Raw genomic sequence first — 23084 nt, forward strand, 5'->3', positions numbered from 1 at the left:
AGACATATGATTTGTTGTATTTTTGTTTGACAAATCGGATTGTCTCGTCTCTATGTATAATTCTCTATGGTATGCATTTTATTCACAAGACTTCAGGTTTACATTAAAGTATCATACTGCCATATCTGCTTTCATATTCCCGAGTTATGGATCGTTAAAGTAAAATATCTTATGCGAAACCGGTGTTCGAAATATCACAGTGTTTAAAACCGTAGCCGTATGCTGGCTACCAAGGAAAATTTTTTAATGCACAACCACATTTCGAAAGCCGAGATTTTGAAAGTTATGGGGACATTAAAACAATAATACGAGGGTTGATCAATAAGTTCGCGACTTTTTCAATTTCTCGGCTTTTAACTGAAAGGCCAACCCTGCTCTTGTCAACAGGCACCTGTCAAAAATTTGACACCTGTCAAAAATTGAACAAGCTGCGTCATTTAGTTTGTGTTTCAAAGTCATTGATAGCAGACTATCTCGTGACTTGAGAAAAAATTGGAAAAAAGTGAATTTCGTCTGCTCATTAAGCATTATTTTCCGCGAAAAAAAATAAAGGCTAAGCTTGATAAATATTATGGAAACTCTGCACCATCCATTTCAATCTTAACAACTAAGAGAGCTATATTCGGCTGTGCCGAATCTTATATACCCTTCACCAAATTATATTTCAAAATACAAATTTTAAATATTTTTAGGTAAACAAAATTTTTTTTCCAAAATTGTTTTTTTAATTTTTTGTAATTTTAACTTTTTTTTTTTTGGTGAAAAAAAAAATTCGGCTTAAAAAATATTTTTCCGATTTTGACCCATTGTAGGTCCATACGTCGTTGCAAAGGTCTTTGAAATATCTATCATTAGATATCCATATTGTCTATATTAATGACTTAGTAATCCAGATATAGGTCAAAAACCGAGGATGTCCGAATTCTGACAGAATTATTGAAGATTTGGATCCCGAAGATATCTGGGGTCTTCAGAAAATTGATTTTAACAGATCGACTCCGCTATCTATAAGCATCCAGAATATATATACTTCATAGGGTCGGAAAATTATATTGTGGAAATTACGAACGGAATGACAAACTTATATATACCCTTCTCACGAAGGTGAAGGGTATAAAAAAGTGGTTTACTGAATTTCGTTGTGGCCGTGCAAGCACGGAAGATGCCGTACACATTGGACGCCCGAAACAATTGAAAAAAATCACGATATGGTGTTGGCCGATCGGAGAAAATGCGAGAGATTTTGGAAGCCATAGGCAATTTACATGGCTCTGAAGTTTAAATTTTAAATAATCACTTGGGTATGAGAAAGCTTTTCGCAAGATGGCTGCCGCCTTTGCGTGCACAAAGGCGTACACAAATGTGCAGTTTCCATGCCAAAAATCCATGAATTAGGCTACCCTACTCTCCGGATTTAGCTCCGAGCGACTATTTCTTGTTTCCAAATCTGAAGACATGTCTCGGCGTAAAGAGATTTGACTCCAACGATAAAATCATCTCACAAAAAATACCTATTTTTGGAAGGGATACAAAAAATATTGGCGAAACGTTAGACAAAGTGCATAGAGCTCAAAGGAGACTATGTTGAAAAATAAAATATTTTTATGTTATCCAACAACCTGTGTTTCATTCAAAAAGGCACGGACTTTTTGAACCTCGTACCTAAGGTAATTTTTTAAATAAAATTGATTTAAAAAATCGATAATAATTTGGGATACATTAAATCCCATTTAAAAACAATTTCGAATAGCAAATATAAAGATTGCTGCGATCCGATAACAAATGTCAAAGATACGATAAAATTGGGGTTTCAACTTCAGATGTCCATAACTCGGAAAATAGGTACCGGTGACAAAAATTGTTTATTTCTTAAATATTCTTGGCGTCCATAAACTAGATTTATTGCATTTATATTAATAGTTAGCTTAAGGATTTTTTTTAAAATTTTAATGTTTACAAAGTTATATGTTAAATTTATTCGAGTTAAATGTGTAGATTATTATTAAGAAAAATAGTGTAATATGTATATATTTTGATTTGTACAAACATCTTATTATCTTGCATTAAAAACTATTTAAAAATATAGTTACAGTTATTAGACATTTTTTTTGTTAAAATTATTCTTGTAACTGGAAAACAAATATAAAGGAACAACATAAATAAGTATTTCGGTAAATTTATAAATGTAATACTTAAAAAAATACAAAATGTTTTACTGAGTATTTAAATAGAATGAAAGAAAATTACATGTTAATCAGTGTTAAAACAGTTATAAAAGTTTGCATTGATTACAATTGTGTATTTTTGTTTTCAAATTTGAAAAAACCTTTTAAAAGTTAAAAGCACATATTTTGAGAAGGCGGCCAAAAATCATTTTTTTATGGTTACCGATTTTAAAGTTATATGTATTACTCAAATGAAAGTAAATACCAGTGAATTTCGGGAGCCAAAAAATTAAAACTCTATTTAAACTATATCACAGCGAAGAGGGTGATCCAAAACGGACTTTCTCAGTATTTTGCTAAAATTAAAGATTTCTTAGTAAATTTTAATTTTTTAATGACTAAAACTTTGCTGTCTTAAATGATTTTGAAGCTAAATAAATTTTGTATAATTATATAACTTAAAAGCTATTAGTGTTAAAACAGTCCTTTTCCTTTTAAAATTTTTTAAAAAAGGTCTAAATTGACCGAAAATAGATCACAATTTATGAATACAAAATTTTACAAAAAAAAATTAACAAAAACTTATCAAATCGCCTTCTTGAGAGATGGATTTTATACTTTTGGCGAACCATGCCTTTAAATATAACACGTGACTTATTATTGGAGTAATTAAAATAAAAATAAATTTTGTATAATTATGTATCTTAAAATCTATTAGTGTTAAAAAAACAATGCCTTTTTGTCTTTTTAATTTTTTTTTTTTAAAAAAAGGTCCAAATTGACCGAAATTCTTCTACTTAATAGAGCATAACTCCTTCCTTGTACTCTTTTGTACTCTGCTATCGCTGAAATATGCTGGATATTGTATGGTAATGAAGTGTAATTGCCTAGAGCTAAAAATTGTAATTAATGAATACTTCCTATCCAAATTTGCTGTCGAAGGTAAAATAATGGAGATATTAGTGATTTTTAGTTAAACTTGCTAAATTTTTGGGGTACTTTAAAATAAAATTCTTAATAAGCTCTCTTTTGTTGTGTCTTATTTCTGACTTTCTTCTTGAATTTTCCGTTTTGGTGTATTCAGGGACTTATGGTAAAATTTCACGGATAATATTTTTGCGGAACATTTTAACCCCTTAAATTCCTGTTTTAATGGTGTTTAAAGACCCATGTCTTGAGGATTTAGAGTGTTAACATATTCTACAAAAATGTTCTCCGTAACATTTTACATAAATATTATATTGTATTGAAGTTTTCACTGGTACATGTGCTACCCTATTCCGAAACGTGTGGTGAATACGGTTGTTCGATTCGTTTATAATGTAACACGTCATGATCATATTTCTCGATTTGTGAAATTGTTTCTACGGTTAAGTTTTGATGATTTTGTCAAGTTTAGGTATATGTTGTTATTTTATAAAATTGATGCATAATTTATTATTTTTTTAACCGATTTTGATATGTTCGAAAATTTAGAACTTCATTTTGAATATTCAAAAGATATTCACCCCTATCGCGAATCAACATTTCACATGAAATATGTTCCCTTTTCCCATTTCTCGTTCATCAACTTTGTTCACGTGAAAAAATTCCCCATGTTGTGAAATTTTTAGATGAAATTTTGTAAACAATAAACAGCTGTTACAAACAAAATCAACTATTGTGAATGAAAAGTTTAGGGGAATATCATGATAGCAATTTTCCCTTCGAGGGAAATGGATATTTCATGGGAGCATAAATTTCACATGTTTTTCACGATTGGGGTGATTATTTATAAATTTTCATTTACTAACACCTTGTTCAAAATGTAAAATTTTTGAAAATTTCGAATTATCGAAATGGGTTTAGAACGTCCATAGCCAAAAGAGAAATTGTAGTTTGTTTGCATGTATGGTTCGTTAAATGCTGTCAAGCAACTGAATAAAATATTTGTAATTTTTACGATCTTGTTTACCATCGTGTTGTGTACCTGTTAATTACTTCGTAATTTGAACAATATAATCCAACGCACATCACTGGTTTAGAAATTAGATGTTGTAATTGTTGTTAGACAAATTAATCAAATTAATATATTATTGAATTTTTTAAGCAAAGAACATATCGCACTGGTTCCTCTAAAGAGCGTCATATTTTCAATACATTACAATGAAACAACTGTACGGATACAACTGTATTTTTTGGCGAAATAGTAGAGAAAATGAAAGATTTTTACAGTGGGTAGATATTACCACTGCACAACGATTTCTTGCAAAAAGTGAAAATTTAAAAATTTTGAGTTGACGCTCTTTAGAGCCAGTGCGATATGTTTGAAAATTCGAATTTAATTTAGAATTTTCAAAATTGGTGAGAAAATATAAAATTGTATTTTTAATTCATAAAAACTTTTTAAATATTCATAATTTTGTACATATTTATTAACTGTTTTGATATTTTTGAAAATTCGAACTTAGTTTTGAGTTTTTGCTTTTCTCAAAATTATTTTTTTATATGTTCGAAAATTTCGAATTTTAAAAATTAACATGTTTTTGAATTTTTTAAAAAAAATCGAATTTAATTTTGAATTTTAAAAATTGATTGGAAAACATTCTTAAATGTATTTAATTCATATGAACTTCTTAAATATGCACAATTTTGCATTATTTAAATATTTTTTAATTTTCGAACATAATTTCGAAATAATTTACATCAGTAAATATATATGTTCGTAAACAATTAGTGAATGTATTCACGTTATGTTTTTTTTTAACACGAAATTTCACACAAATACAACAACAACATACATAAAAGTATAGAAGCATACACAAATTTGTGTGATATTATAAAAATAACTTTATGCAGTAATTATTTTTTTTACAAAGCTACTATCTGTTCTGTTAGTTGCTGTTTTTACATGATTTTAATACAAAAGTAAATAACCGCTAAAATATCTTCAGTGCATAACAACAAAATTTACAGAAGAAGCTTTTTTGTAATTGTTTATATGTATTAATTCAATGTAAACATACGGGCGATGGGGGCAGTTTAAGGCCTAATTAGTTTATACGTTCTGTTCCATTTTTCGCTTATGGGAAGTTGTATATGTCGTTAGTTTTTATGTAACGTTGCCGTTTAACATTTAACATTTATACATTTATTTGATAAAATTGTAACACTGTAAAGTAAAGTTTAATTCAAACTTAATCCTGCAAATTAAATCATTAAAAAACAATTAAAATAAACAATAATATTTTGACGACCTTAGTAGAAAAAATATTTCACGCGGCTGATACGTTCTGACGGAAAAACAAACTACAAAAAACAGTCTACAGAACGGTACAGAACACAAAGACTAATGGATGCTTAAGCAAAAATGTTTTTTGCTATAAAATTGTAACGGTTCTTAGAACACCTATGAAATTTCAACAGAAATTATCGATTTGCACTAAAAAAAATTTAAATCGAATAGATTGTTGGTTAAGATATTTTCGCTGTTAGGGCTCGATATTTCTATTTTTATAAAAATTTTTAATTTCATTAGTGCAACTTTTCAGTAAAGAATACAGAAAGCAAACAAAAATTGTTTTCCAAATAATGTTTAATGTGAATCTCTTAATTTAAACGATTTTGTTGTTCTTTTAAAGAAATTTCGAGGGTTTTCATTGGCGCTATTTTAGAATTTGGAATATTTTTAGTTAAACTAAAAGTTATTAAAAATTTCCAGCGTTTCTTAAAAGGATTTATTTTATTTTTTTAATTTAAGTTTGATAATAATTAAAACTGTTTGCAAACTTTTCAAATTCTGCCGCATGTAATTAGTTATTGCATTACTCGTACTTAGATACTTATCTAATGAGATGAGATTTTTTACTGACATGTTTCTCTTCTTTCATCCAATTTGGAAGATCTGATAAGTACGGAGACATACCAAATATACATATTGTTTGCTGTAAACATTTACAATCAAATCTGCCAGCAAATTCTAAACTATATACATAACTACTAACAAATAAAAATAAAATTAACCAAAAACGCATTTAAACAGTATACTTGCCTTTACATTGTTGCTATAAACAGCCCACACAATTGGGATTCGTGGGATAACGAAATTCGACTTGACCAATACGATTGGGAATTCGCAAATGTGGGGGTAAATGGGAACGATACTTTTCCATAGGTATACAACGTTTGGTGGGCATCGGTTTTAATGTCATTTTGAGTATTTTAACTTTATATTTTTTATTTTTGCGTCCTTTGTTGATTTTTAGCGGAACTTTATTCGAAATTGTCATTGAGTGATCGATTTCAATGGAACGTTTCGTCATATTCCAATCATGATTTTCATAATGACAATGTTTCATAAGTTTGTCCTCGTCCAAAAACTTAAAGTTACAAAATTGGCAGACATACTTCTCACCTCCGTGTCGGCTCAGTCTATTATGCTGGATTAGATGACGATCCAATTGATGTTGATATTCAAAGTGACCGCCACATTTGTAGCACACATAGCGTCCTTTGTTCTGCAAGTCCAGGTGATAGTCTAGAAATACTCTTAAAAAGAGAAGATTTGGTTAATAAAATGTCATTGTGATTGTGATTATTTATTTGAAGTATAGTTACTTGCTGGTAAAACAATAACCACATTTGTGGCAATAAAACAGAGGCTTTTTATAATGGTAGATATAGTCGTGCACCATCATTTCATTGAGCGTGGCACAGGTGAATCTACAGTCCGGTACAAAGCAGGTTAAAGAATTAAGTCTCACCTCAATCTTTAAGCGATCTAGCAAATAAAGATCTAAAAGAAAACGGAAATTATTATCTACATATTTAAATCGACTAATGAGCATTGAGCTATAGATGTTTTACCATATTCCTTAATAGATCGAAATGTTATATCATCCATATAGTCATCAATATAGTTATCGCCCTGCGACAAATGACTATGTGAACTTATACTGTGCTCCTCTACCCAGTGATTTGTTAAAGATAAACGTTTTGAATACAATGTATCCACTTCGGAGACATTATCGTCCTCGTCATCTTCATCATCTCCAGCCAAGTCTTTGTAGTCATTATGCTTTTCGAATATAACTTTATTGAAGTCTTCATCAGCCTCGTCTGTGTAGAGATTTTGATGTCTTTTTACATAGTTCGTTATTGTAGACTGCACATCATCGTTTTGGATTTGTTCTGGCACTGATTTCTTGGGTGTCTTTGTTCTTTTGGCAGGTGTTTTCACTTTTTTGGTTGTCGTCTCAGTCTTAGAAGGTGCCAAGCTGGACGCCACAGATTGAGCTCGCGAAAAGGAACGAGTCTTTCGTCTGGCTAGCATTGGCTGTGGAGATGTTATCTCATTTCTGATGTCTTCTAAGCCTTTTTCAAAAACTTCTTTTTTGGCCATACACTGCGCCCGGTGAAAGTCATATTCGTTTTGTGATGTGTACTCACTATTGCAAATATCGCAGTAGTAGCGCGGCAAATGTATACGCTTGTGCTGTCGCAATTTACTAATGCTTTCCACAGTGACAGTGCATATGTTGCAACGATATGTTCGAGGCTGGTGATGTGTAGTGATTTGTTCATTTCCCTCCGACACAACAGATACTGCATCCAACTCCATGCGACTTGTACTGCGCGATCGTGTTGTCATCAGGGATTTGGCATAACGATATTTGGCACTGCACCGTCGCATATGTTTTCGATAGTAGTCCTTGCGCCAGTAAGCACGATTGCAGTGCGCACATATCATTTGGACGGGTATGACCTGTACACGTTGATAGCTGCGTTTGCTATGCTTACCACCACCGCCAGACTCCGTAGTCAGGGGCGAAACAGGTCGTTCATAGTGGATTCTCAACATAGAGTCATTACCCGGTATACTAGGTGAAGGAGATCTTGATGTGGCATCGTATTTTTGATTCACTAAGGGTGCTGGAGCAGGTAGAGACGAGGATATTTCATTGGGCGCATCATCACAATAGCCGGGAGCATAACAGTTGCGCTGTAGCTGCACATTATTCGTAAGGTCTGCAGCATCGTCCAGCAGTGTTGTTGTTACTTGCAGAAAATTATTGGGACTAGTATCGGGTGTGGGTGGTGCTATTACCACAGTCTGGCTGTGCATGGCTTGTTCGCAGCGCAAACGCAATTTCGAAGACGATTCAGTTATAGCGCCAATGTAAACCAGACAACGTGAACAAACGGCTGATAAAATTTGTCTGATATCCCAACTCTGAAAATTGAAATGAGTAGAGATGCAAATCATTGAATTTTTTTGTTAAATTAAATTGTTTGCTTATCAACAAAAATAGATTGTTAGTTTTTAATTTAGCAATATTGGAAATGTAAATTATTTTTATAACATTTTCCCAGTATTCTTCATACAAGTTGCATACGCTTTAAAACGTTTCGTTTTATAAAATAGTTGTTGATAATTCATTGGATTCTAATAGGTTATGGACACACAGAAACTTATGGATAGCAGCTTTCAATGAAGAAATTTATTTTTGAAACAGGCAAGAGGCATGGAAATTAGTTCAACATCCCAAAAGAGAGAAATGAGTGTTTCAAAAGAAAGGTAATGAAGCAAAACACAAAGTTGGACTCGTAGCTAAAGGTTTGACACAGATTTGTGTTGAAGTCTTTGATGAAACATTTGCTCCAGTAAGAAAAGTGCAGTTTAAAAAGTTTATCGTCAAACACTTAGATGTAAAGTCAGCCAAGAAATATACATTGGAAAACCCTAAAATTTATATAAAATGGCAACGAACATCATATTTGCAAATTACGAAAGTCCATGCAGTTAATAATTGCATTGTCATCTACTGAAGCAGAATTTATACCAGCTTCCTTTGCAACTCAATAATTACTATGGATTAAACAATCACCCTTATCGTGGTTGGCTTAAACGTCATACGCCTACGACAGTTTCGTACTAGATTAAAGAAGCAGTTTGCATTTTATCTTTAATCTAGTACGAAACTGTCGTAGGCGTATGACGTTTACGCCAACCACGATAAGGGTGAATTGCTTGAAGGTATGTTAATTTCTGTTTCTACACCAATTCCTATGTAAATAAAATATCATCACATCAATAAATAGCCTTCATGAAATTTAAGTTATTCAAGTATTATATTGTCCAACAGTTAGCAGATTTTCTACTTTTGAAACTAAAAATAATTGTTGATAATTTTTTGGGTTCCAATATGTGTTTTAATTTAAATATATCCGAAAATCACTCACGAATATAAATTATTGATATTTTAAAAGAAAAATATTTTTGCTCATTTACTTATAATACTCTATATATGGACGGACATGACCGACCATACTTTCTTACTTGTTTTTTAATGTATTTCAACGCGTTTTTAATGATATCAGACATTAGTTGTACGATTTTAATGACACACGTGTCTCGTAAAGGACGAAAAACCAAACTGCTTTTAACTAATGAATATTTTAAATGCCATAACATCGACATCAATTTGACGTTATTTATTATACACGTGTTTTGAGATATGAATACTAAATATACCGTTAGTTAAAATCCAGAACTCATTAGGCGTATCTCGACAATTGCTCGACTTGCAGATAATTGTCAAATCGTGGTGCCTTATAATTACAAATTATTAAATAAACATAAAGAGAGATTAGAGCTACTGCTCACTCTCATTCTAAAAGTTGACCAATTACGGTACTTTAAAATATATTCTTTGAGGCCTTGACAAAAAATATTTTTAAAATCATATTGATTATGCCGAATTTTATTTTCATGGTATTTTTATTAACATTATTGTTTGATGTTGTAACAGTTTCGATTTTATTGAGAGTGCTCTCCTAAGAAAAAAACTTTAGATTAATACAGCTGTCCCATAGATAAAATTGTGGTGGCAACGTACAGTATTGGCCATAACTAAAGCACCCCCTCAATGAATTTTTTCATATCATAATTTTTTTGATAAAAACGGCTTTTTTGGGATGTATTTTGTATATATTTTATTAACTAATATTGTTAATGTTCATTTAATATTCATTTAGTAAAAGATAATTTTATTAAAAATTAATTTTAAATGATAAATCATATAAAAACTCAAAACGCAATGGACAAAACAAAAGCACCCTCTTATAAGATGTTTAAAAATTTGACTCGGTACTGCATATTTGCAAAAAGATAAAAATAATGGAAGGTTGTTAAAAAAAACAATGATAAGGAACAAGTACTCCAGTGAATTTAAAATTAAAGTTATTGAAGACTGGAAGACGGGCTTATCACTACATGAATTGAGTAAAAAATATTCAATTAACAGATCAGTTATTTTCAGGCTCGTTTCAAAATTTTTTAAGACTGGCCGCATATCACCGGTGCATTCTACAGGTTATGATGATGCCTTGATCAAAAGAGCAATACAAAAAGATTGCATAGCATCCGCTAGTCAAGTGAGAACATGTTAAAGATTATGCGTTAGCGAAAGAACAATCGGTAGAAGAGTAGTAGAAGCCCGTTTATTCAGCTGACGACCAGCAAAAAAACCATTTCCATCAGCTAAGAACACTGAAGTTTACCAAAGCCAGCATCGACTGGAGTGTCCTAAAATGGAAGACAGTACTGTTTCCTGACGAATCCAAATACAACTTAAAAAGTTCCGCTGGAATAAGGCATGTACGCAGACCAAAAGGAGAAAGATTGAATCCTAAGTATTGCAAAGGAACAATTAAACATGGAGGAGGCAATGTAATGGTCTGGTGATGCTTTTCTGGTCAAGGATTTGGGCCAAATCATAAAATTTATGGGATTATGGATCGCTTCATGTACCGTGATGTATTGAAAGATGTAATGTTGCCATATGCCAGTGAAGAGATGCCACTTATAGGGAGCTTCCAACAGGATAACGATCCTAAGCACACCTCCAAAGTTTGTAAGACTTGGATTCAGAGCAATAAGATTCAAGTTCTTCATTGGCCTAGTCAATCTCCCGATCTTAATCCTATTGAGAACTTGTGGCACATTGTTAATATGATTATAATAAATGGTGAAAATTGCGGAAGTAAGGATCGGCAATTTTCACGATTTATTTCATGTCGTTAAAATAGCCTGGGAAGGAATATCGAAAAACGCCATAAAAACATAATATCTTCTATGCTAAGAGATATTCTTGTGCCATCCAAAACAAAGGATTTGCAACAAAAAATTAATTAAAATTTTTTTTAAAGTATATCCTTGAAGGGGTGCTTTAGTTTTGTCCGTTTCATTTTCTACCTTAAAGTATTTTTTGATTTTAAGTTACCTCTTATGGAAAGCTTAACTTTGTAAGTATTTGTTTATCAATAATAAACATATTAACAAATGAAAATAATACATAATAGATATTTAAAGTTTTGTTTTTATACAAAAAAATACCATATGAAAAAAATGTACTGAGGGGGTACTTTAGTTATGGCCAATACTGTACATTGGGTTAAACAGTACTTAAATCAAGGATTAATTTAAAAGTTGAAATTTTTGTATTGTAATAAATTGTTGTACATATGTATTGTGAAATAGAATAAAAACAATTTCATCACTATTTGTCATCACAAATTTGTTGTTATCATAATTAATAATTTTCGTTAATTTAGATCGATGTGGTAAAAAGTGAAAATCGAGATATTTGAAAATAATTTTAATTATTTTTTTTGTAAATTACCTAAAATATGGTGTTTTGGATATATTCACGGTTTCAAAGGGTGATTATTGTGTGATGTTAATATTGGTGAGACAAAATTATTAAAATATTAAACAACTGATATTGAAACATCTAATCAATTTTCATTCTTTTTACAATATACAAAGTTCAACTTTTGAATTCATCCTTGATTTAGGTACTGTTCAATTCAATGTGCATCGTCACCACAAACAAAGTCAAAAATAAATACAACAAATCCTACGTCTAATACAACAACAAAATACATTGAGAAACTTTGTTGTTGCAAGAGTTAGGTTTTTGACAATTTCATTTCGTCTCTATGTTATATTGCAGATGTTGCTAAATTAAAAACTGACAACGTATTTCTGTCGATAAGTCCCCATCCATACTGGGAAACATTTGCTGCAAAACATTTGAGTTAGTTGATGAAAGGGGAAAGAGGAATGGGAAAGGGGTACTCTGTTTCATGTACATTAAGTTTTTGTTGAGTATGTCATCCACATTTATTCGTTCATATTCGTTCTGTACAGAAATGTCAAAAAATTAAAAGCAAAAACTTTACTGTGTGGACACGAATGCAGTTTCAAAGGAGAATTATAAAATGTTTTGCAGCAAATGTTTCACAGTGTTGACCGGGACTAAGCAAAAAATTTAATCTAACATCAGCTAGCTCTCAACCAAATACATTTTTAATTAATATTTTAAATTTTGGCAGTATTAAAACTTTTGTAAGAAAATCTGCTAACTGTTGATCTGTAGTACAATATAGTACAGGAATAACTCCAATTTCATGAAGGCTTTTGATGTTATTTAGATGAGCACTAAATTTTGCAGATTCAATTATTTTAATACAGCTCTTGTTATCTTCGTTATTGGGTTAGATTGGGCAACATTTTATGGCGATAAAATATAAGATTTCAACTTTTGTATTAAAAAAGTATTTTCCTATACGTAAAATATTTAAGATTATTAGAAAAACATATTTTTTGTTCTGGTTTTCATTTTCATGCTGTGATTGTTGATATAAAAGATTTTTTAAGAACGTTTCATCATTCCTGCTCAGATTTTTAGTTTTGGTGCAACAAAGTTATTAAAATAATGGCATCATTTTTCAAAAAGAACGCAAGCACATTGGTTTGATGATTTAATATCGGTTGTTTAAGGCGTTATTGTCAATAGGTAGCTTAAAAAAGGTTTTAAACTTTACATAGAATTCGATAATGTTGAATTAACACATATTTAATAGATTTCTTTTCAGTTCAGATACCAATAAAAGTACAAACACACACATAGCGCTAGATTCAATAATGATGCCAAATTGCAGGAGAAAGAGAGTTTAATCAAGAAGATTATGGATATAATGATTGTGAATATAAAGATGATGAGGATATTATGAAAGCAGTAAACTAATGAAGGCAGTTTGATATGGCTGATATGCAGCTAGTGAGAGTCTTTTCAATTTCATGCTTGGTATGTAATAGTTTGGAAGTAGTAAATAGGGTTTCAGAACCAACGTTCATTGTTTCAAACAGAAGTGAGCTGCTAGACTTAACATATCTATAGATATTTAAATATTTACTGATAGCAAGGCTGAATAGCGGGTGTCTTGACGACATCTAGGTAAACCGATACAAGCCGGGTATCCCTAAATGAGATAGCGAGTCATTCTAGGATAACGCTTATATGGGTCCCGGTACACGAAGGAAATCAGGGTATTTGTATTGCAGATGAATTTCCCAAAAAGGGGTGCGATGATGGATGAGAAGGCGGTCGATCCCTTTTCTGATATATCCCTTGCAAAATTTAAATTGATTGTACAGCACAGACTATATGAGACTGCACAGGTGGACTAATAAACCCACCTGTGTTATCTTGAGGTCGACTAGGCCCTATATGTTGCTTCCAGGACGAATCTATGTATAGAAATGAGAAAATACCGATAATTGTTTCGTTTATTACTGGATACTGTATAATTGGGATACATGCAAGAAGACTTGGCCTACGGTACCACGATTACTGTTCCTATCGTGTTTAGATGAGCTATCAAGGATGAATCTAAGACGTATCAGTTTTTAATGGACAAAGCGAGCTGCTTGGCGAGTGGCTAAGGCTTACCTATGTACAGCTAAATTTGCGAAATAATTTCATTGTTGTAGAAATTACTAGCTTTCTATGTAATTTTTAGTCTGCACTAATAAACAAATTAAATATTTTTATTTTTATCACTGTATTTCGCTATTGCTCAACCCACTGTGAGACGTGGAAAATTTTTTTTTGCTTGTTCTATAGAAAAAAAGTAAGATAATAAATAATAGAAACTTTTTCCAATTAGGAGAATATAATTACAAACAATCTGGCCTAAATCAAATTAGGTTTATCACATATTATTACAAACATTTTTTCCCAAGTTGGCCTATTAGGAAATTCTGCTAATTTTTTGTTCCTGCCATATTGCTTAAATGAAATATGTTTGTTGCAATCATTACTAAAAAAACGCCTAATAATTTATATAGAAAATGTTAATTTGAAGCCAACATACGTCACTTACAGGCAGTCTCGTAATATCACTGACAGTCAACACTGTTGCATGATTATGCTGCAGATTAGCACAAACCTCGTCCTTGCGACAGCACATATTACACATAGACTTTTCCGTGTTATCTGGCGAAGCATTCCTTTTTCCGGCATTTATTTTACTGGTGTTAGCGTCACGTTTAAACGAAAGGTTTAGCAACTGCTGCTGCTGAGGGCCAGCTTCATCGGTGTCAACCTGCAGGGGAGTGGGCATTGATGTTGCAGGCGTGCCCGACTGCCTCAGCAGTTGCAATAGATTTCTTTTTCGACATGTATTTATTCCACTTGGCTGCTGCGGTTCATTCACAACACTCGCACTTATTTTATCGTCTTCATTCATAATATAATAAAAATTATTTTAGTTTTTTTTTCCACTTTTGTTTAGACTCAATTTTTCTCACACAACCTGTATGTTTTTGTTTATATTTAATGATTTATACATGTCAATTAACGCACTGAGTTTATATATGCCAAGATTTGTTAATTATATTTTGTTTTTATACCAATAAATTTATTAAAAATAAAATTAAATGTTTCAGAAAATATTTTTTTCCTCAGCTGTAGCACTCTTTGACTTTATTGTATGTTTGACATATAATGTTGTTGTAGCATTTGCTATAATTTTTCAATGTCAAAACAAAGTAGCGTTGTATTTTGAAGTACGCTGGTCGTTTTTACACTACGTGTTTGCTAAATTTGGCAGCACTTTTTATATGACGAACGAACGAAATGTTGAAAAAATTCCCATATTCTTTTTTTTTTAAAGTTCGCTCGCATAAATACCACGAACGCGGTTTTTCTAGGAAAAACAAACGCAGCGTGGGGTTGCTGCGGCAGCGAGAGAGAGGACGACGACAGAGGACGAAGACGGACGTGTCGAAGCAAGCAGCGCGGCAGGCAGACAGAGCAGCAGACAGACGACGACGACGTCGTCAGACACAGGACACGAACGACGACGGTGTCGGTCGGGTCAAGCGGGGTGGGTGTCGTCGTCAGTACTCACCACTAAAAAATTGTTCGTTCTTATTTTTTTTATAAAAAAAAAATTGTCGCCTTGCCAATTATTTTATGCATTTTTCCTTGATTTCGGCCACTTTTATTAGGCCGTTAAAGAAACGGCATTTGAAGATGCTGGAGAGAGGAAATACCAATCAAAACAAAACATTTATTTCAACAAGTACATCATGTGGTGAAAACGGTGCAACAAATACCACAACAACCCATACAACAACAGCAACATTTACCACAACAACAAACAACAAATCATAAAACAACATCATCAACAAGCAACAGTAAATTGGCACAGGTGTTGTACACAATACCCCGGTTTGCGTCGCTAATAGGGCCTGAAGAAACGCGACGCAAAACGACGAAGCACGATTTTCCATACATTTTTTATTGTTTGTATTGATTTTCATTTAATTGGTTCCGAGATTCATAATTTTAGCTGCAAAAAATAGATTTTTCAATCAAAAATATTGAATTTTTTGTCAACTAACAAAAGAGCATTAGATTTTTCGTATTTAGAAAAAATGTACATTCTTCCTGGCAAACGCTTCCAAAAAAGTCCCGTTTCATCAGCGTTAATAATTAAAATTGCTTTTAATTCAAGCTTGAACTTTTCTGCAGCTGAAGTATCTGCACTAGCAGATTCTCCTTTTAATGCAATGATATGCAAATTTTAAAACGGTAAACCCAACCTCTGCTTGCATCAAATTCTTCCGCACTTTCGGCACTTGATAACGGATGATATAGATAATCTTCTTTCAGATCTTCAAATAAAGTTAGTGCTTTCTTTTGAATTACCATTTGACTTAATGGCATTCTTCGCTGATTTTGATCTTCTATCCAAATGTTAAGAAGTGACTCCATTTTTTCCATTAAAGAACTTCTCATTTTGGTAACCTGTTTTATGTTGTAAGGATGTTGCTGTTTCAGCAAATTTTTTTAATTTTATCAGCGTCTCTGGAACAAATGGATTTTATTGTAGAAGGGGCTAAGTAAGTCCAAGGTTTCTTCCAATATCAACAGCCCTTTCTTTCCCTTGATTTAAAACGTTTTAAAATGTCAAGCTTTTGTTTGTTCTATGCATATTTGTTTTCTTTTTTGACTGACTCATTCATTGCTGCAAAATATTAATTTCAACTTCACTTCAGACAACATAAATTGTATGTATTCCCATTAGACTTAAACGGGAGATCCCCTTTTTCTGTTTTAGCTTTGTACAAACATTTTCATATTAAAGACGCAAACTGAAACAAAAACGACGCAATTTCGAAATCACAGAAATTTTAAAAAGACGCAACTTCGAAGCAAACGCAGAACGATGCGACGCAAACCGTGTAATTAATTCACAGCTACAGCATCATATTATTCACCAGCAGCAACAATTGCAACAGCATCAAAGTTCATATACAAAATGTTCAACATTGATTTACCTTTAACAGGTACTAAAAAATAATCGTCATCCTCATCCATCTTCATCGTCTTCATCCTGCACACGTCAACCAAATATTTTTGCAGATTGTTTCTTCGTAAATTCGATTGGGAATAGAATAATCAATCATACAATGATTTTATCTAATCGAGCGAAATGGTCGACCAAGCCACTTTTATGCCTTATTTTCATCTTTGGTAGTATACTACTTGACAAAAATTTCAGTTCGCAGGTACCATAATAGGATATGGCTCCCCACACCATAACCCCTCCCACTCTGCTATGCTAACGATCGTTTCGGAGATCGTGAAAATAACAATTGAAGCCAGGGCTGTCAGATGTGGCGATTTCTCGCCAAACGTGGCGATTTTTCATTGCCTTTGGCGACCAAAATTTCCAATTGGCGACATGGCGATTTACAGACTAGTTTGCGATTTTTTAACAAATTATTTGGTTTTCTGGAATTATTTTGTTTGATATTTATTAACCCAATAAAATGGATGCAGGTAGTACACTTTTAGTGCGGAGAGAATTGCAGTTGCACAAAATACAAAGGGAGGGTCCTTCCTATTCATGTGGCAGGGAGTGTATTTCTGACCGATGGACTGGTTGTTGTTGACAGCCCTTGTCCCAGTGAACTCGGGTCATTCCGAGGCGTAGAACCGGCTGTCGTGGGAATGCCCGATGGACTGGTATTTTGGCCTGGTTAATTTTTGTTTATACAAATGTCGTTCGTTGGTAATTTTGCATCAGTAGAGAACGGAATACATAACAGTCCGCAAAAGTTTTTACATAAATAAAAATTGTCCACGTCCACATCTGCAAAATACATCGGTCTGTGATCAATCATATCTCACACCAAAATTCGATTACTTATATAAAAACTCACAATAGCTTAAATCGAGAATAACTTGGCCAATAAGCGTTTATTCAAGAAAAGGAGCTCGATCTGTGATCCCTAATATTTCTGACCAAAAATCGATTTTTATATAAAAACTCAAAATATCTAAATTCGCTAATAACTTGGCCAATAAGCGTTTAATCAAGAAAAAGAGCTCGATCTGTGATCACTCAGATTTCTGAACAAAAATCTATTTGTTTATATAAAAACTCACAATATCTAAATTCGCCAATAACGTGTATTGTTGCAAGACTTAGGTTTTTGACAACAAACTTAGGTTCTTTGTCTCTCAGTAGCGCTTCTATGTATACATACATTATTCTATGTCCTAGCTAGTTATGAATAGAAATTCCCCGGGCGTTTTTTCGCTTTTCTTATTTTTAACATTGAAATTGAATATAAGAAATTGGTAGTAAAAAAAAAATCTCGCGGATTTTTTCGTCCGTACAAACTGAGTAACTCTTCGTATCAAAGAAGACACTTTCCACTAATTCCGGGTCGTTCGAAATTGAAAAACCGAAGTTTCCCGAGAAGAAGGCCTAGCTAGGAGTACAATAATAAATATGATCCACATGGTCCATGCTTCCCTGAGCCGATCACGCTAAGCCTAAACACAAATTCTTGTCCATTATATCCACCGCGTATCCACGGTTTCTTTTATCATTTTCCTTCAAACCTTTTCAAAGAGTATTCAGTTTGTGACCCTATCCAATGTTTTTTTTAGAATAATATAGGTTTAGTAACCGCACCAATTAGCCAGTTCACATTCCTATGTCTGGTACTTCAATGAATGCCTAATGCCCTTCTGCAGACGTACATTGCAGGCATTGCCTTCCTGCCCTCCTGCAGACGTACATTGCAGGCATTGCCTTTGATGTCCTTGCTAGAGAGTTGGGGTTCCAGGACAGTTTGCTGTCAAGTGTCAATTCAACACCACTCATACGTGAAGATAGGAATCTTGAATCTCCTCCTAAACAGTACAAATAATGTTGCACATATTTACCATCAGTCCACTGTAGTTGCTGCATCATCTTAGAGTTTTGAAAACTTTGATATCGTGCTCAAATGAATCCCTTTTCACCGCAAAATCGTCTAAATAGGCGACAGTTTTATAACGCATGTTGGGTCATACCTCAGCAGACACCGAATGTATAAATGATGGTTACGTTACATTCGTTCTATCGAAGAATTTTTATACCCTACACCACCATAGTGGATGTCCGTCCGTCCGTCTGGTCGGCTGGCTGGCTGTCCATGTAAACCTTGTGCGCAGAGTACAGGTCGCAATTTTGAAGATATTTCGATGAAATTTGGTACATATCATTTTTTCGGCTCAAGGACCAAGCCTATTGAAACTGGCTGAAATCGGTCCATTATTTCACCTAGCCCCCATACAAATGTCCCTCCGAAATTGGACTTTATCGGTCATAAATGTTTAATTTATATATGTATCTCCACAAATTTCGCTCCAAATAAGTTTTATATACACAAAATTCATGTCACCAAATTTTGTTACGATCGGTCCATAATTAGTCATAGCTCCCATATAGACCCTCTTCCGAAAATCACTTTAACGTGCATAAATCGCTTAAAAATGTTGGTATACACACAAAATTCAACATAGTTAACTTTAATATAGACATAAATCACACTACCTAATTTCATGGTGATCGGTCCATAATTGGCCATAGCCCCCATATAAGGCCCACTTCCGAAAATCACTCAAAAATATAAACTATTGAAATTTTAAAAGAAAAATGTTTTTGCTCTTTTACTTAGTGTAGGGTATTATATGGTCGGGCTTGACCGACCATACTTCCATACTTGTTTTTGATTTTATATGTTCACAATTTTTGTTCTTTATGACAAGGGCTACAGATTTGACTCAGAGAGTAAATCAAAATTCCGAACTGTTTGCAAGATATGAGCGTAAGAAAATGATAATGACACCGAGGCCCCAAATTTTTGGGGGCCCCTAAAGAAAGGGCATGACTTTGGGCAAAATACGTAGTGGTGTCCATATGTGGTTATACATATGGGGGATTTCACGTCAAGTGAACCAACTTTTAAAATAGATGTCTTCCGATCGGTATGAAATTTGCACCAAGGTGCAAATTCGGTCAAGAACTCTTGGAGTTAGAGGGGGTCAAAATTTGACATTTTGGCCAAACATGTGATTTTTCTCATCCATATAACTTATTACCTATTGTTCTTAGCAAAATGTGTCCCAAATAGTTTAGATAGCTATTTCTTCAATCTTTCGAAAAAAAAGAATAAAAAATGTTTAATATTTTTTTTCCGAAATCAAAAACTTTTTTGACTTTTTTCAAAATGGGCACTTTTTTCTTCTTAAAATAAAGCTTAGATATTTTCCTTGAGGACCTATTTGGTTGCTTAGTGGGATGCGAGTTTGATATCTATTAAAAAAAATGTTTTGCAACTCAAAACATGCAATTTTTGATTTTTTTTTGCAAAATCAAAAACTTTGTTGATTTTTTTTCGAAATGGGCCCTCTTTTTAGTCGCTTAGTGGGATGTGAGTGGGATATCTATCAAAATAAATGTTTTGTAACGCAAAATATGGAATTTTTGACTTTTTTTTGCAAAATCTATTTTTTATTAAAATGGGTCCTTTTTAAAATGGGTCCTTTTTTTATTTTTTTTGTTCCTTTAAGACCTATTTGGTTGCTTAGTGGGATGCGAGTGGGATATATAGCAAAATAAATGTTTTGTAACTCAAGATATACAATTTTTGATTTTTTTTTGGCAAAATGGGACCTCTTTTAAAAATTTGTTTTTGCTCTAATGAAAGCTTAGGTGCATTCCTTTCAGAGCTTTTCGGTCTCTTAGTACTATTTACTATCCAATAGGTCTAACCTTGGTGCAAATTTCATCCCGATCGGAAGACATCGATTTTAAAAGTTGGTTCACTTGACGTGAAATCCCCCATATATCCATTAGAGTGCTCCAAGATTGTATGGACGAAAAAAACTTTCTAGGTACAGGCCGTCCCCCCCTCTAGAATTGTTCTATGTATTGTAGAAACACGTTGTGTAAAATATTAGGATGATAGGATAACGTTAACTGGTGGCGCAACGACGCTGAAGTTTTGAGATGCATTTACAAGGGGAAAATATGCAATTTTTTCTGTTTTTGTAAAAATGTTGCCATTAAATAATGGCTTTTACAATTTAATTTAAAAGAATCGAAATGTGTACGTAATTGTCGAATAAGATATAAAAGACAAAAATTGGTTAAAAAATGTTAAAGTTATTAAAAAATCGCCAGGCCATTAACGTGTCTCAGGCCACTAGAACAAGAAATTTATGAACAAAATTAACATATTTAGAGAAATATTAAAATAAAAGCTTATTTTTACTTAAAATATATCCATATTTACTTGTATATAAGTTTTTGTCCTCGTAGGATACCGTTAACCTATTCGCAGGTATGACCAAAAAAATTTAATTTTTTTAACGGCAGTTTCAAAACTCCAATTTCAAATTTTTAAAAATTTTGTTAAACAAATTTCAGAATTTTTTGATCATCACATGGGGATTTATTGACAACATAATAGGGAATAAAAATGTGAAAAAAGTATGTCAATACCTCCTATAGTTTTTCCGTACCTGCGATATAAATTTTGCGATTTTCGAGAAAAACTAATTTTTTGGTCATATTTTGGGGAATGACCAGAATTTCCTTACTGTAATGATTTTTAAGTAAAAGCTATTCAGAATAATATAGTCCATGTAATTTTAAATATAGTCTGAAAGTTTTACTAAAATCGGAAAACTTTAACCCTTAAATCGTGAAGGTCAAAGGTCAATTTGTTCAATATTTGGAATTTCTCACGGAAAGATAGTGAAATATTATATATTTTTGGGCCGATTTTGATGAAACTTACGAAAAATATAAAATGAAGTCTAGTATTCACAATAACAGTACAAAAATGGAAATTAACCCTTAAGAGTAATTTCCATTTTTGTACTGTTATTGTTAATACTAGACTTCATTTTATATTTTTCTTAAGTTTCATCAAAATCGGCCAAAAAATATATAAATTTCGCTATCTTTCCATGAGAAATTCCAAATATTGAAAAATTTGACCTTTGACCTTCACGATTTAAGGGTTAAAGTTTTCCGATTTTAGTAAAACTTTCAGACTATATTTAAAATTACCTGGACTATATTATTCTGAATAGCTTTTACTTAAAAATCATTACAGTAAGGAAATTCTGGTCATTCCCCAAAATATGACCAAAAAATTAGTTTTTCTCGAAAATCGCAAAATTTATATCGCAGGTACGGAAAAACTATAGGAGGTATTGATATACTTTTTTCACATTTTTATTCCCTATTATGTTGTCAATAAATCCCCATGTGATGATCAAAAAATTCTGAAATTTGTTTAAAAAAATTTTTAAAAATTTGAAATTGGAGTTTTGAAACTGCCGTTAAAAAAATTAAATTTTTTTGATCATACCTGCGAATAGGTTAACGGTATCCTACGAGGACAAAAACTTATATACAAGTAAATATGGATATATTTTAAGTAAAAATGAGCTTTTATTTTAATATTTCTCAAAATATGTTAATTTTGTTCATAAATTTCTTGTTCTAGTGGCCTGAGACACGTTAATGGCCTGGCAATTTTTTAATAACTTTAACATTTTTTCACCAATTTTTGTCTTTTATATCTTATTATAACGACAATTACGTACACATTTCGATTCTTTTAAATTAAATTGTAAAAGTCATTATTTAATGGCAAAATTTTTACAAAAACTGAAAAAATTGCATATTTTCCCCTTGTAAATGCACCTCAAAACTTCAGCGTCGTTGCGCCACCAGTTAACGTTATCCTATCATCCTAATATTTTACACAATGTGTTTCTACAATACATAGAACAATTCTAGAGGGGGGGGACGGTCAAAATTCGCAATTTTATTTTTTTGGAGCACTCTAATATCCATGACTCAAAAAATTACACACAGTGTTATGGATGAAATCCGAGGAGATAAATTATTCAGTACAATCTGACGAGATAAATATGCTCTCGGTCGGCTAACTACGGATTTTAATTACAGTATTAGTACGAAGTAAGAATTATGACCTCGTCTAATTATCCGGGAGCAAAGTATAAGTAGATCGGATATTTTGTATTAGTATTGTTAAATCGATGGATTGACTTTTGTCCTGGCATGGGTATGTAAAATATGTTGCAAATTCTCACTTCACTCCTATAAAAAGAACTTTCAATTTCTCCCTTCCAAATAAAAAGACGTATATTTTTTTTATTTTCAAAAAATTGTGAATGTTGTTTTTTATTATTTTTTTTTGTT

The 23084-nt window shown here is 32.4% G+C and overlaps 1 protein-coding gene across 1 annotated transcript; it reads right to left on the bottom strand.

Moving 5' to 3' along the window:
- Positions 1-6199: 6199 nt before the first annotated feature.
- On the bottom strand, positions 6200-14899 carry LOC135961826 (zinc finger protein Xfin). The gene is made up of 4 exons (XM_065513445.1): positions 14376-14899; positions 7011-8376; positions 6762-6939; positions 6200-6692 (listed from the first exon to the last, which is right to left on the bottom strand). Exons 1-4 carry the CDS (start codon positions 14739-14741, stop codon positions 6209-6211), a joined length of 2394 nt encoding a protein of 797 aa, XP_065369517.1. The 5' UTR covers positions 14742-14899; the 3' UTR covers positions 6200-6208.
- Positions 14900-23084: the final 8185 nt, after the last annotated feature.

Source organism: Calliphora vicina, chromosome 5 (genome assembly GCF_958450345.1).
Source record: "Calliphora vicina chromosome 5, idCalVici1.1, whole genome shotgun sequence".
Classification (NCBI taxonomy): domain Eukaryota; kingdom Metazoa; phylum Arthropoda; class Insecta; order Diptera; family Calliphoridae; genus Calliphora; species Calliphora vicina.

Coding starts and splice junctions, on each gene's coding strand:
- LOC135961826 (XM_065513445.1), bottom strand. CDS start 14,741: ATGAATGAAGACGATAAAATAAGTGCGAGTGTTGTGAATGAACCGCAG. Junction 8,377..14,375: donor GTGATATTACGAGACTGCCT/GTAAGTGACGTA, acceptor TTCAATTTTCAG/AGTTGGGATATCAGACAAAT. Junction 6,693..6,761: donor GGTTATTGTTTTACCAGCAA/GTAACTATACTT, acceptor TCTCTTTTTAAG/AGTATTTCTAGACTATCACC.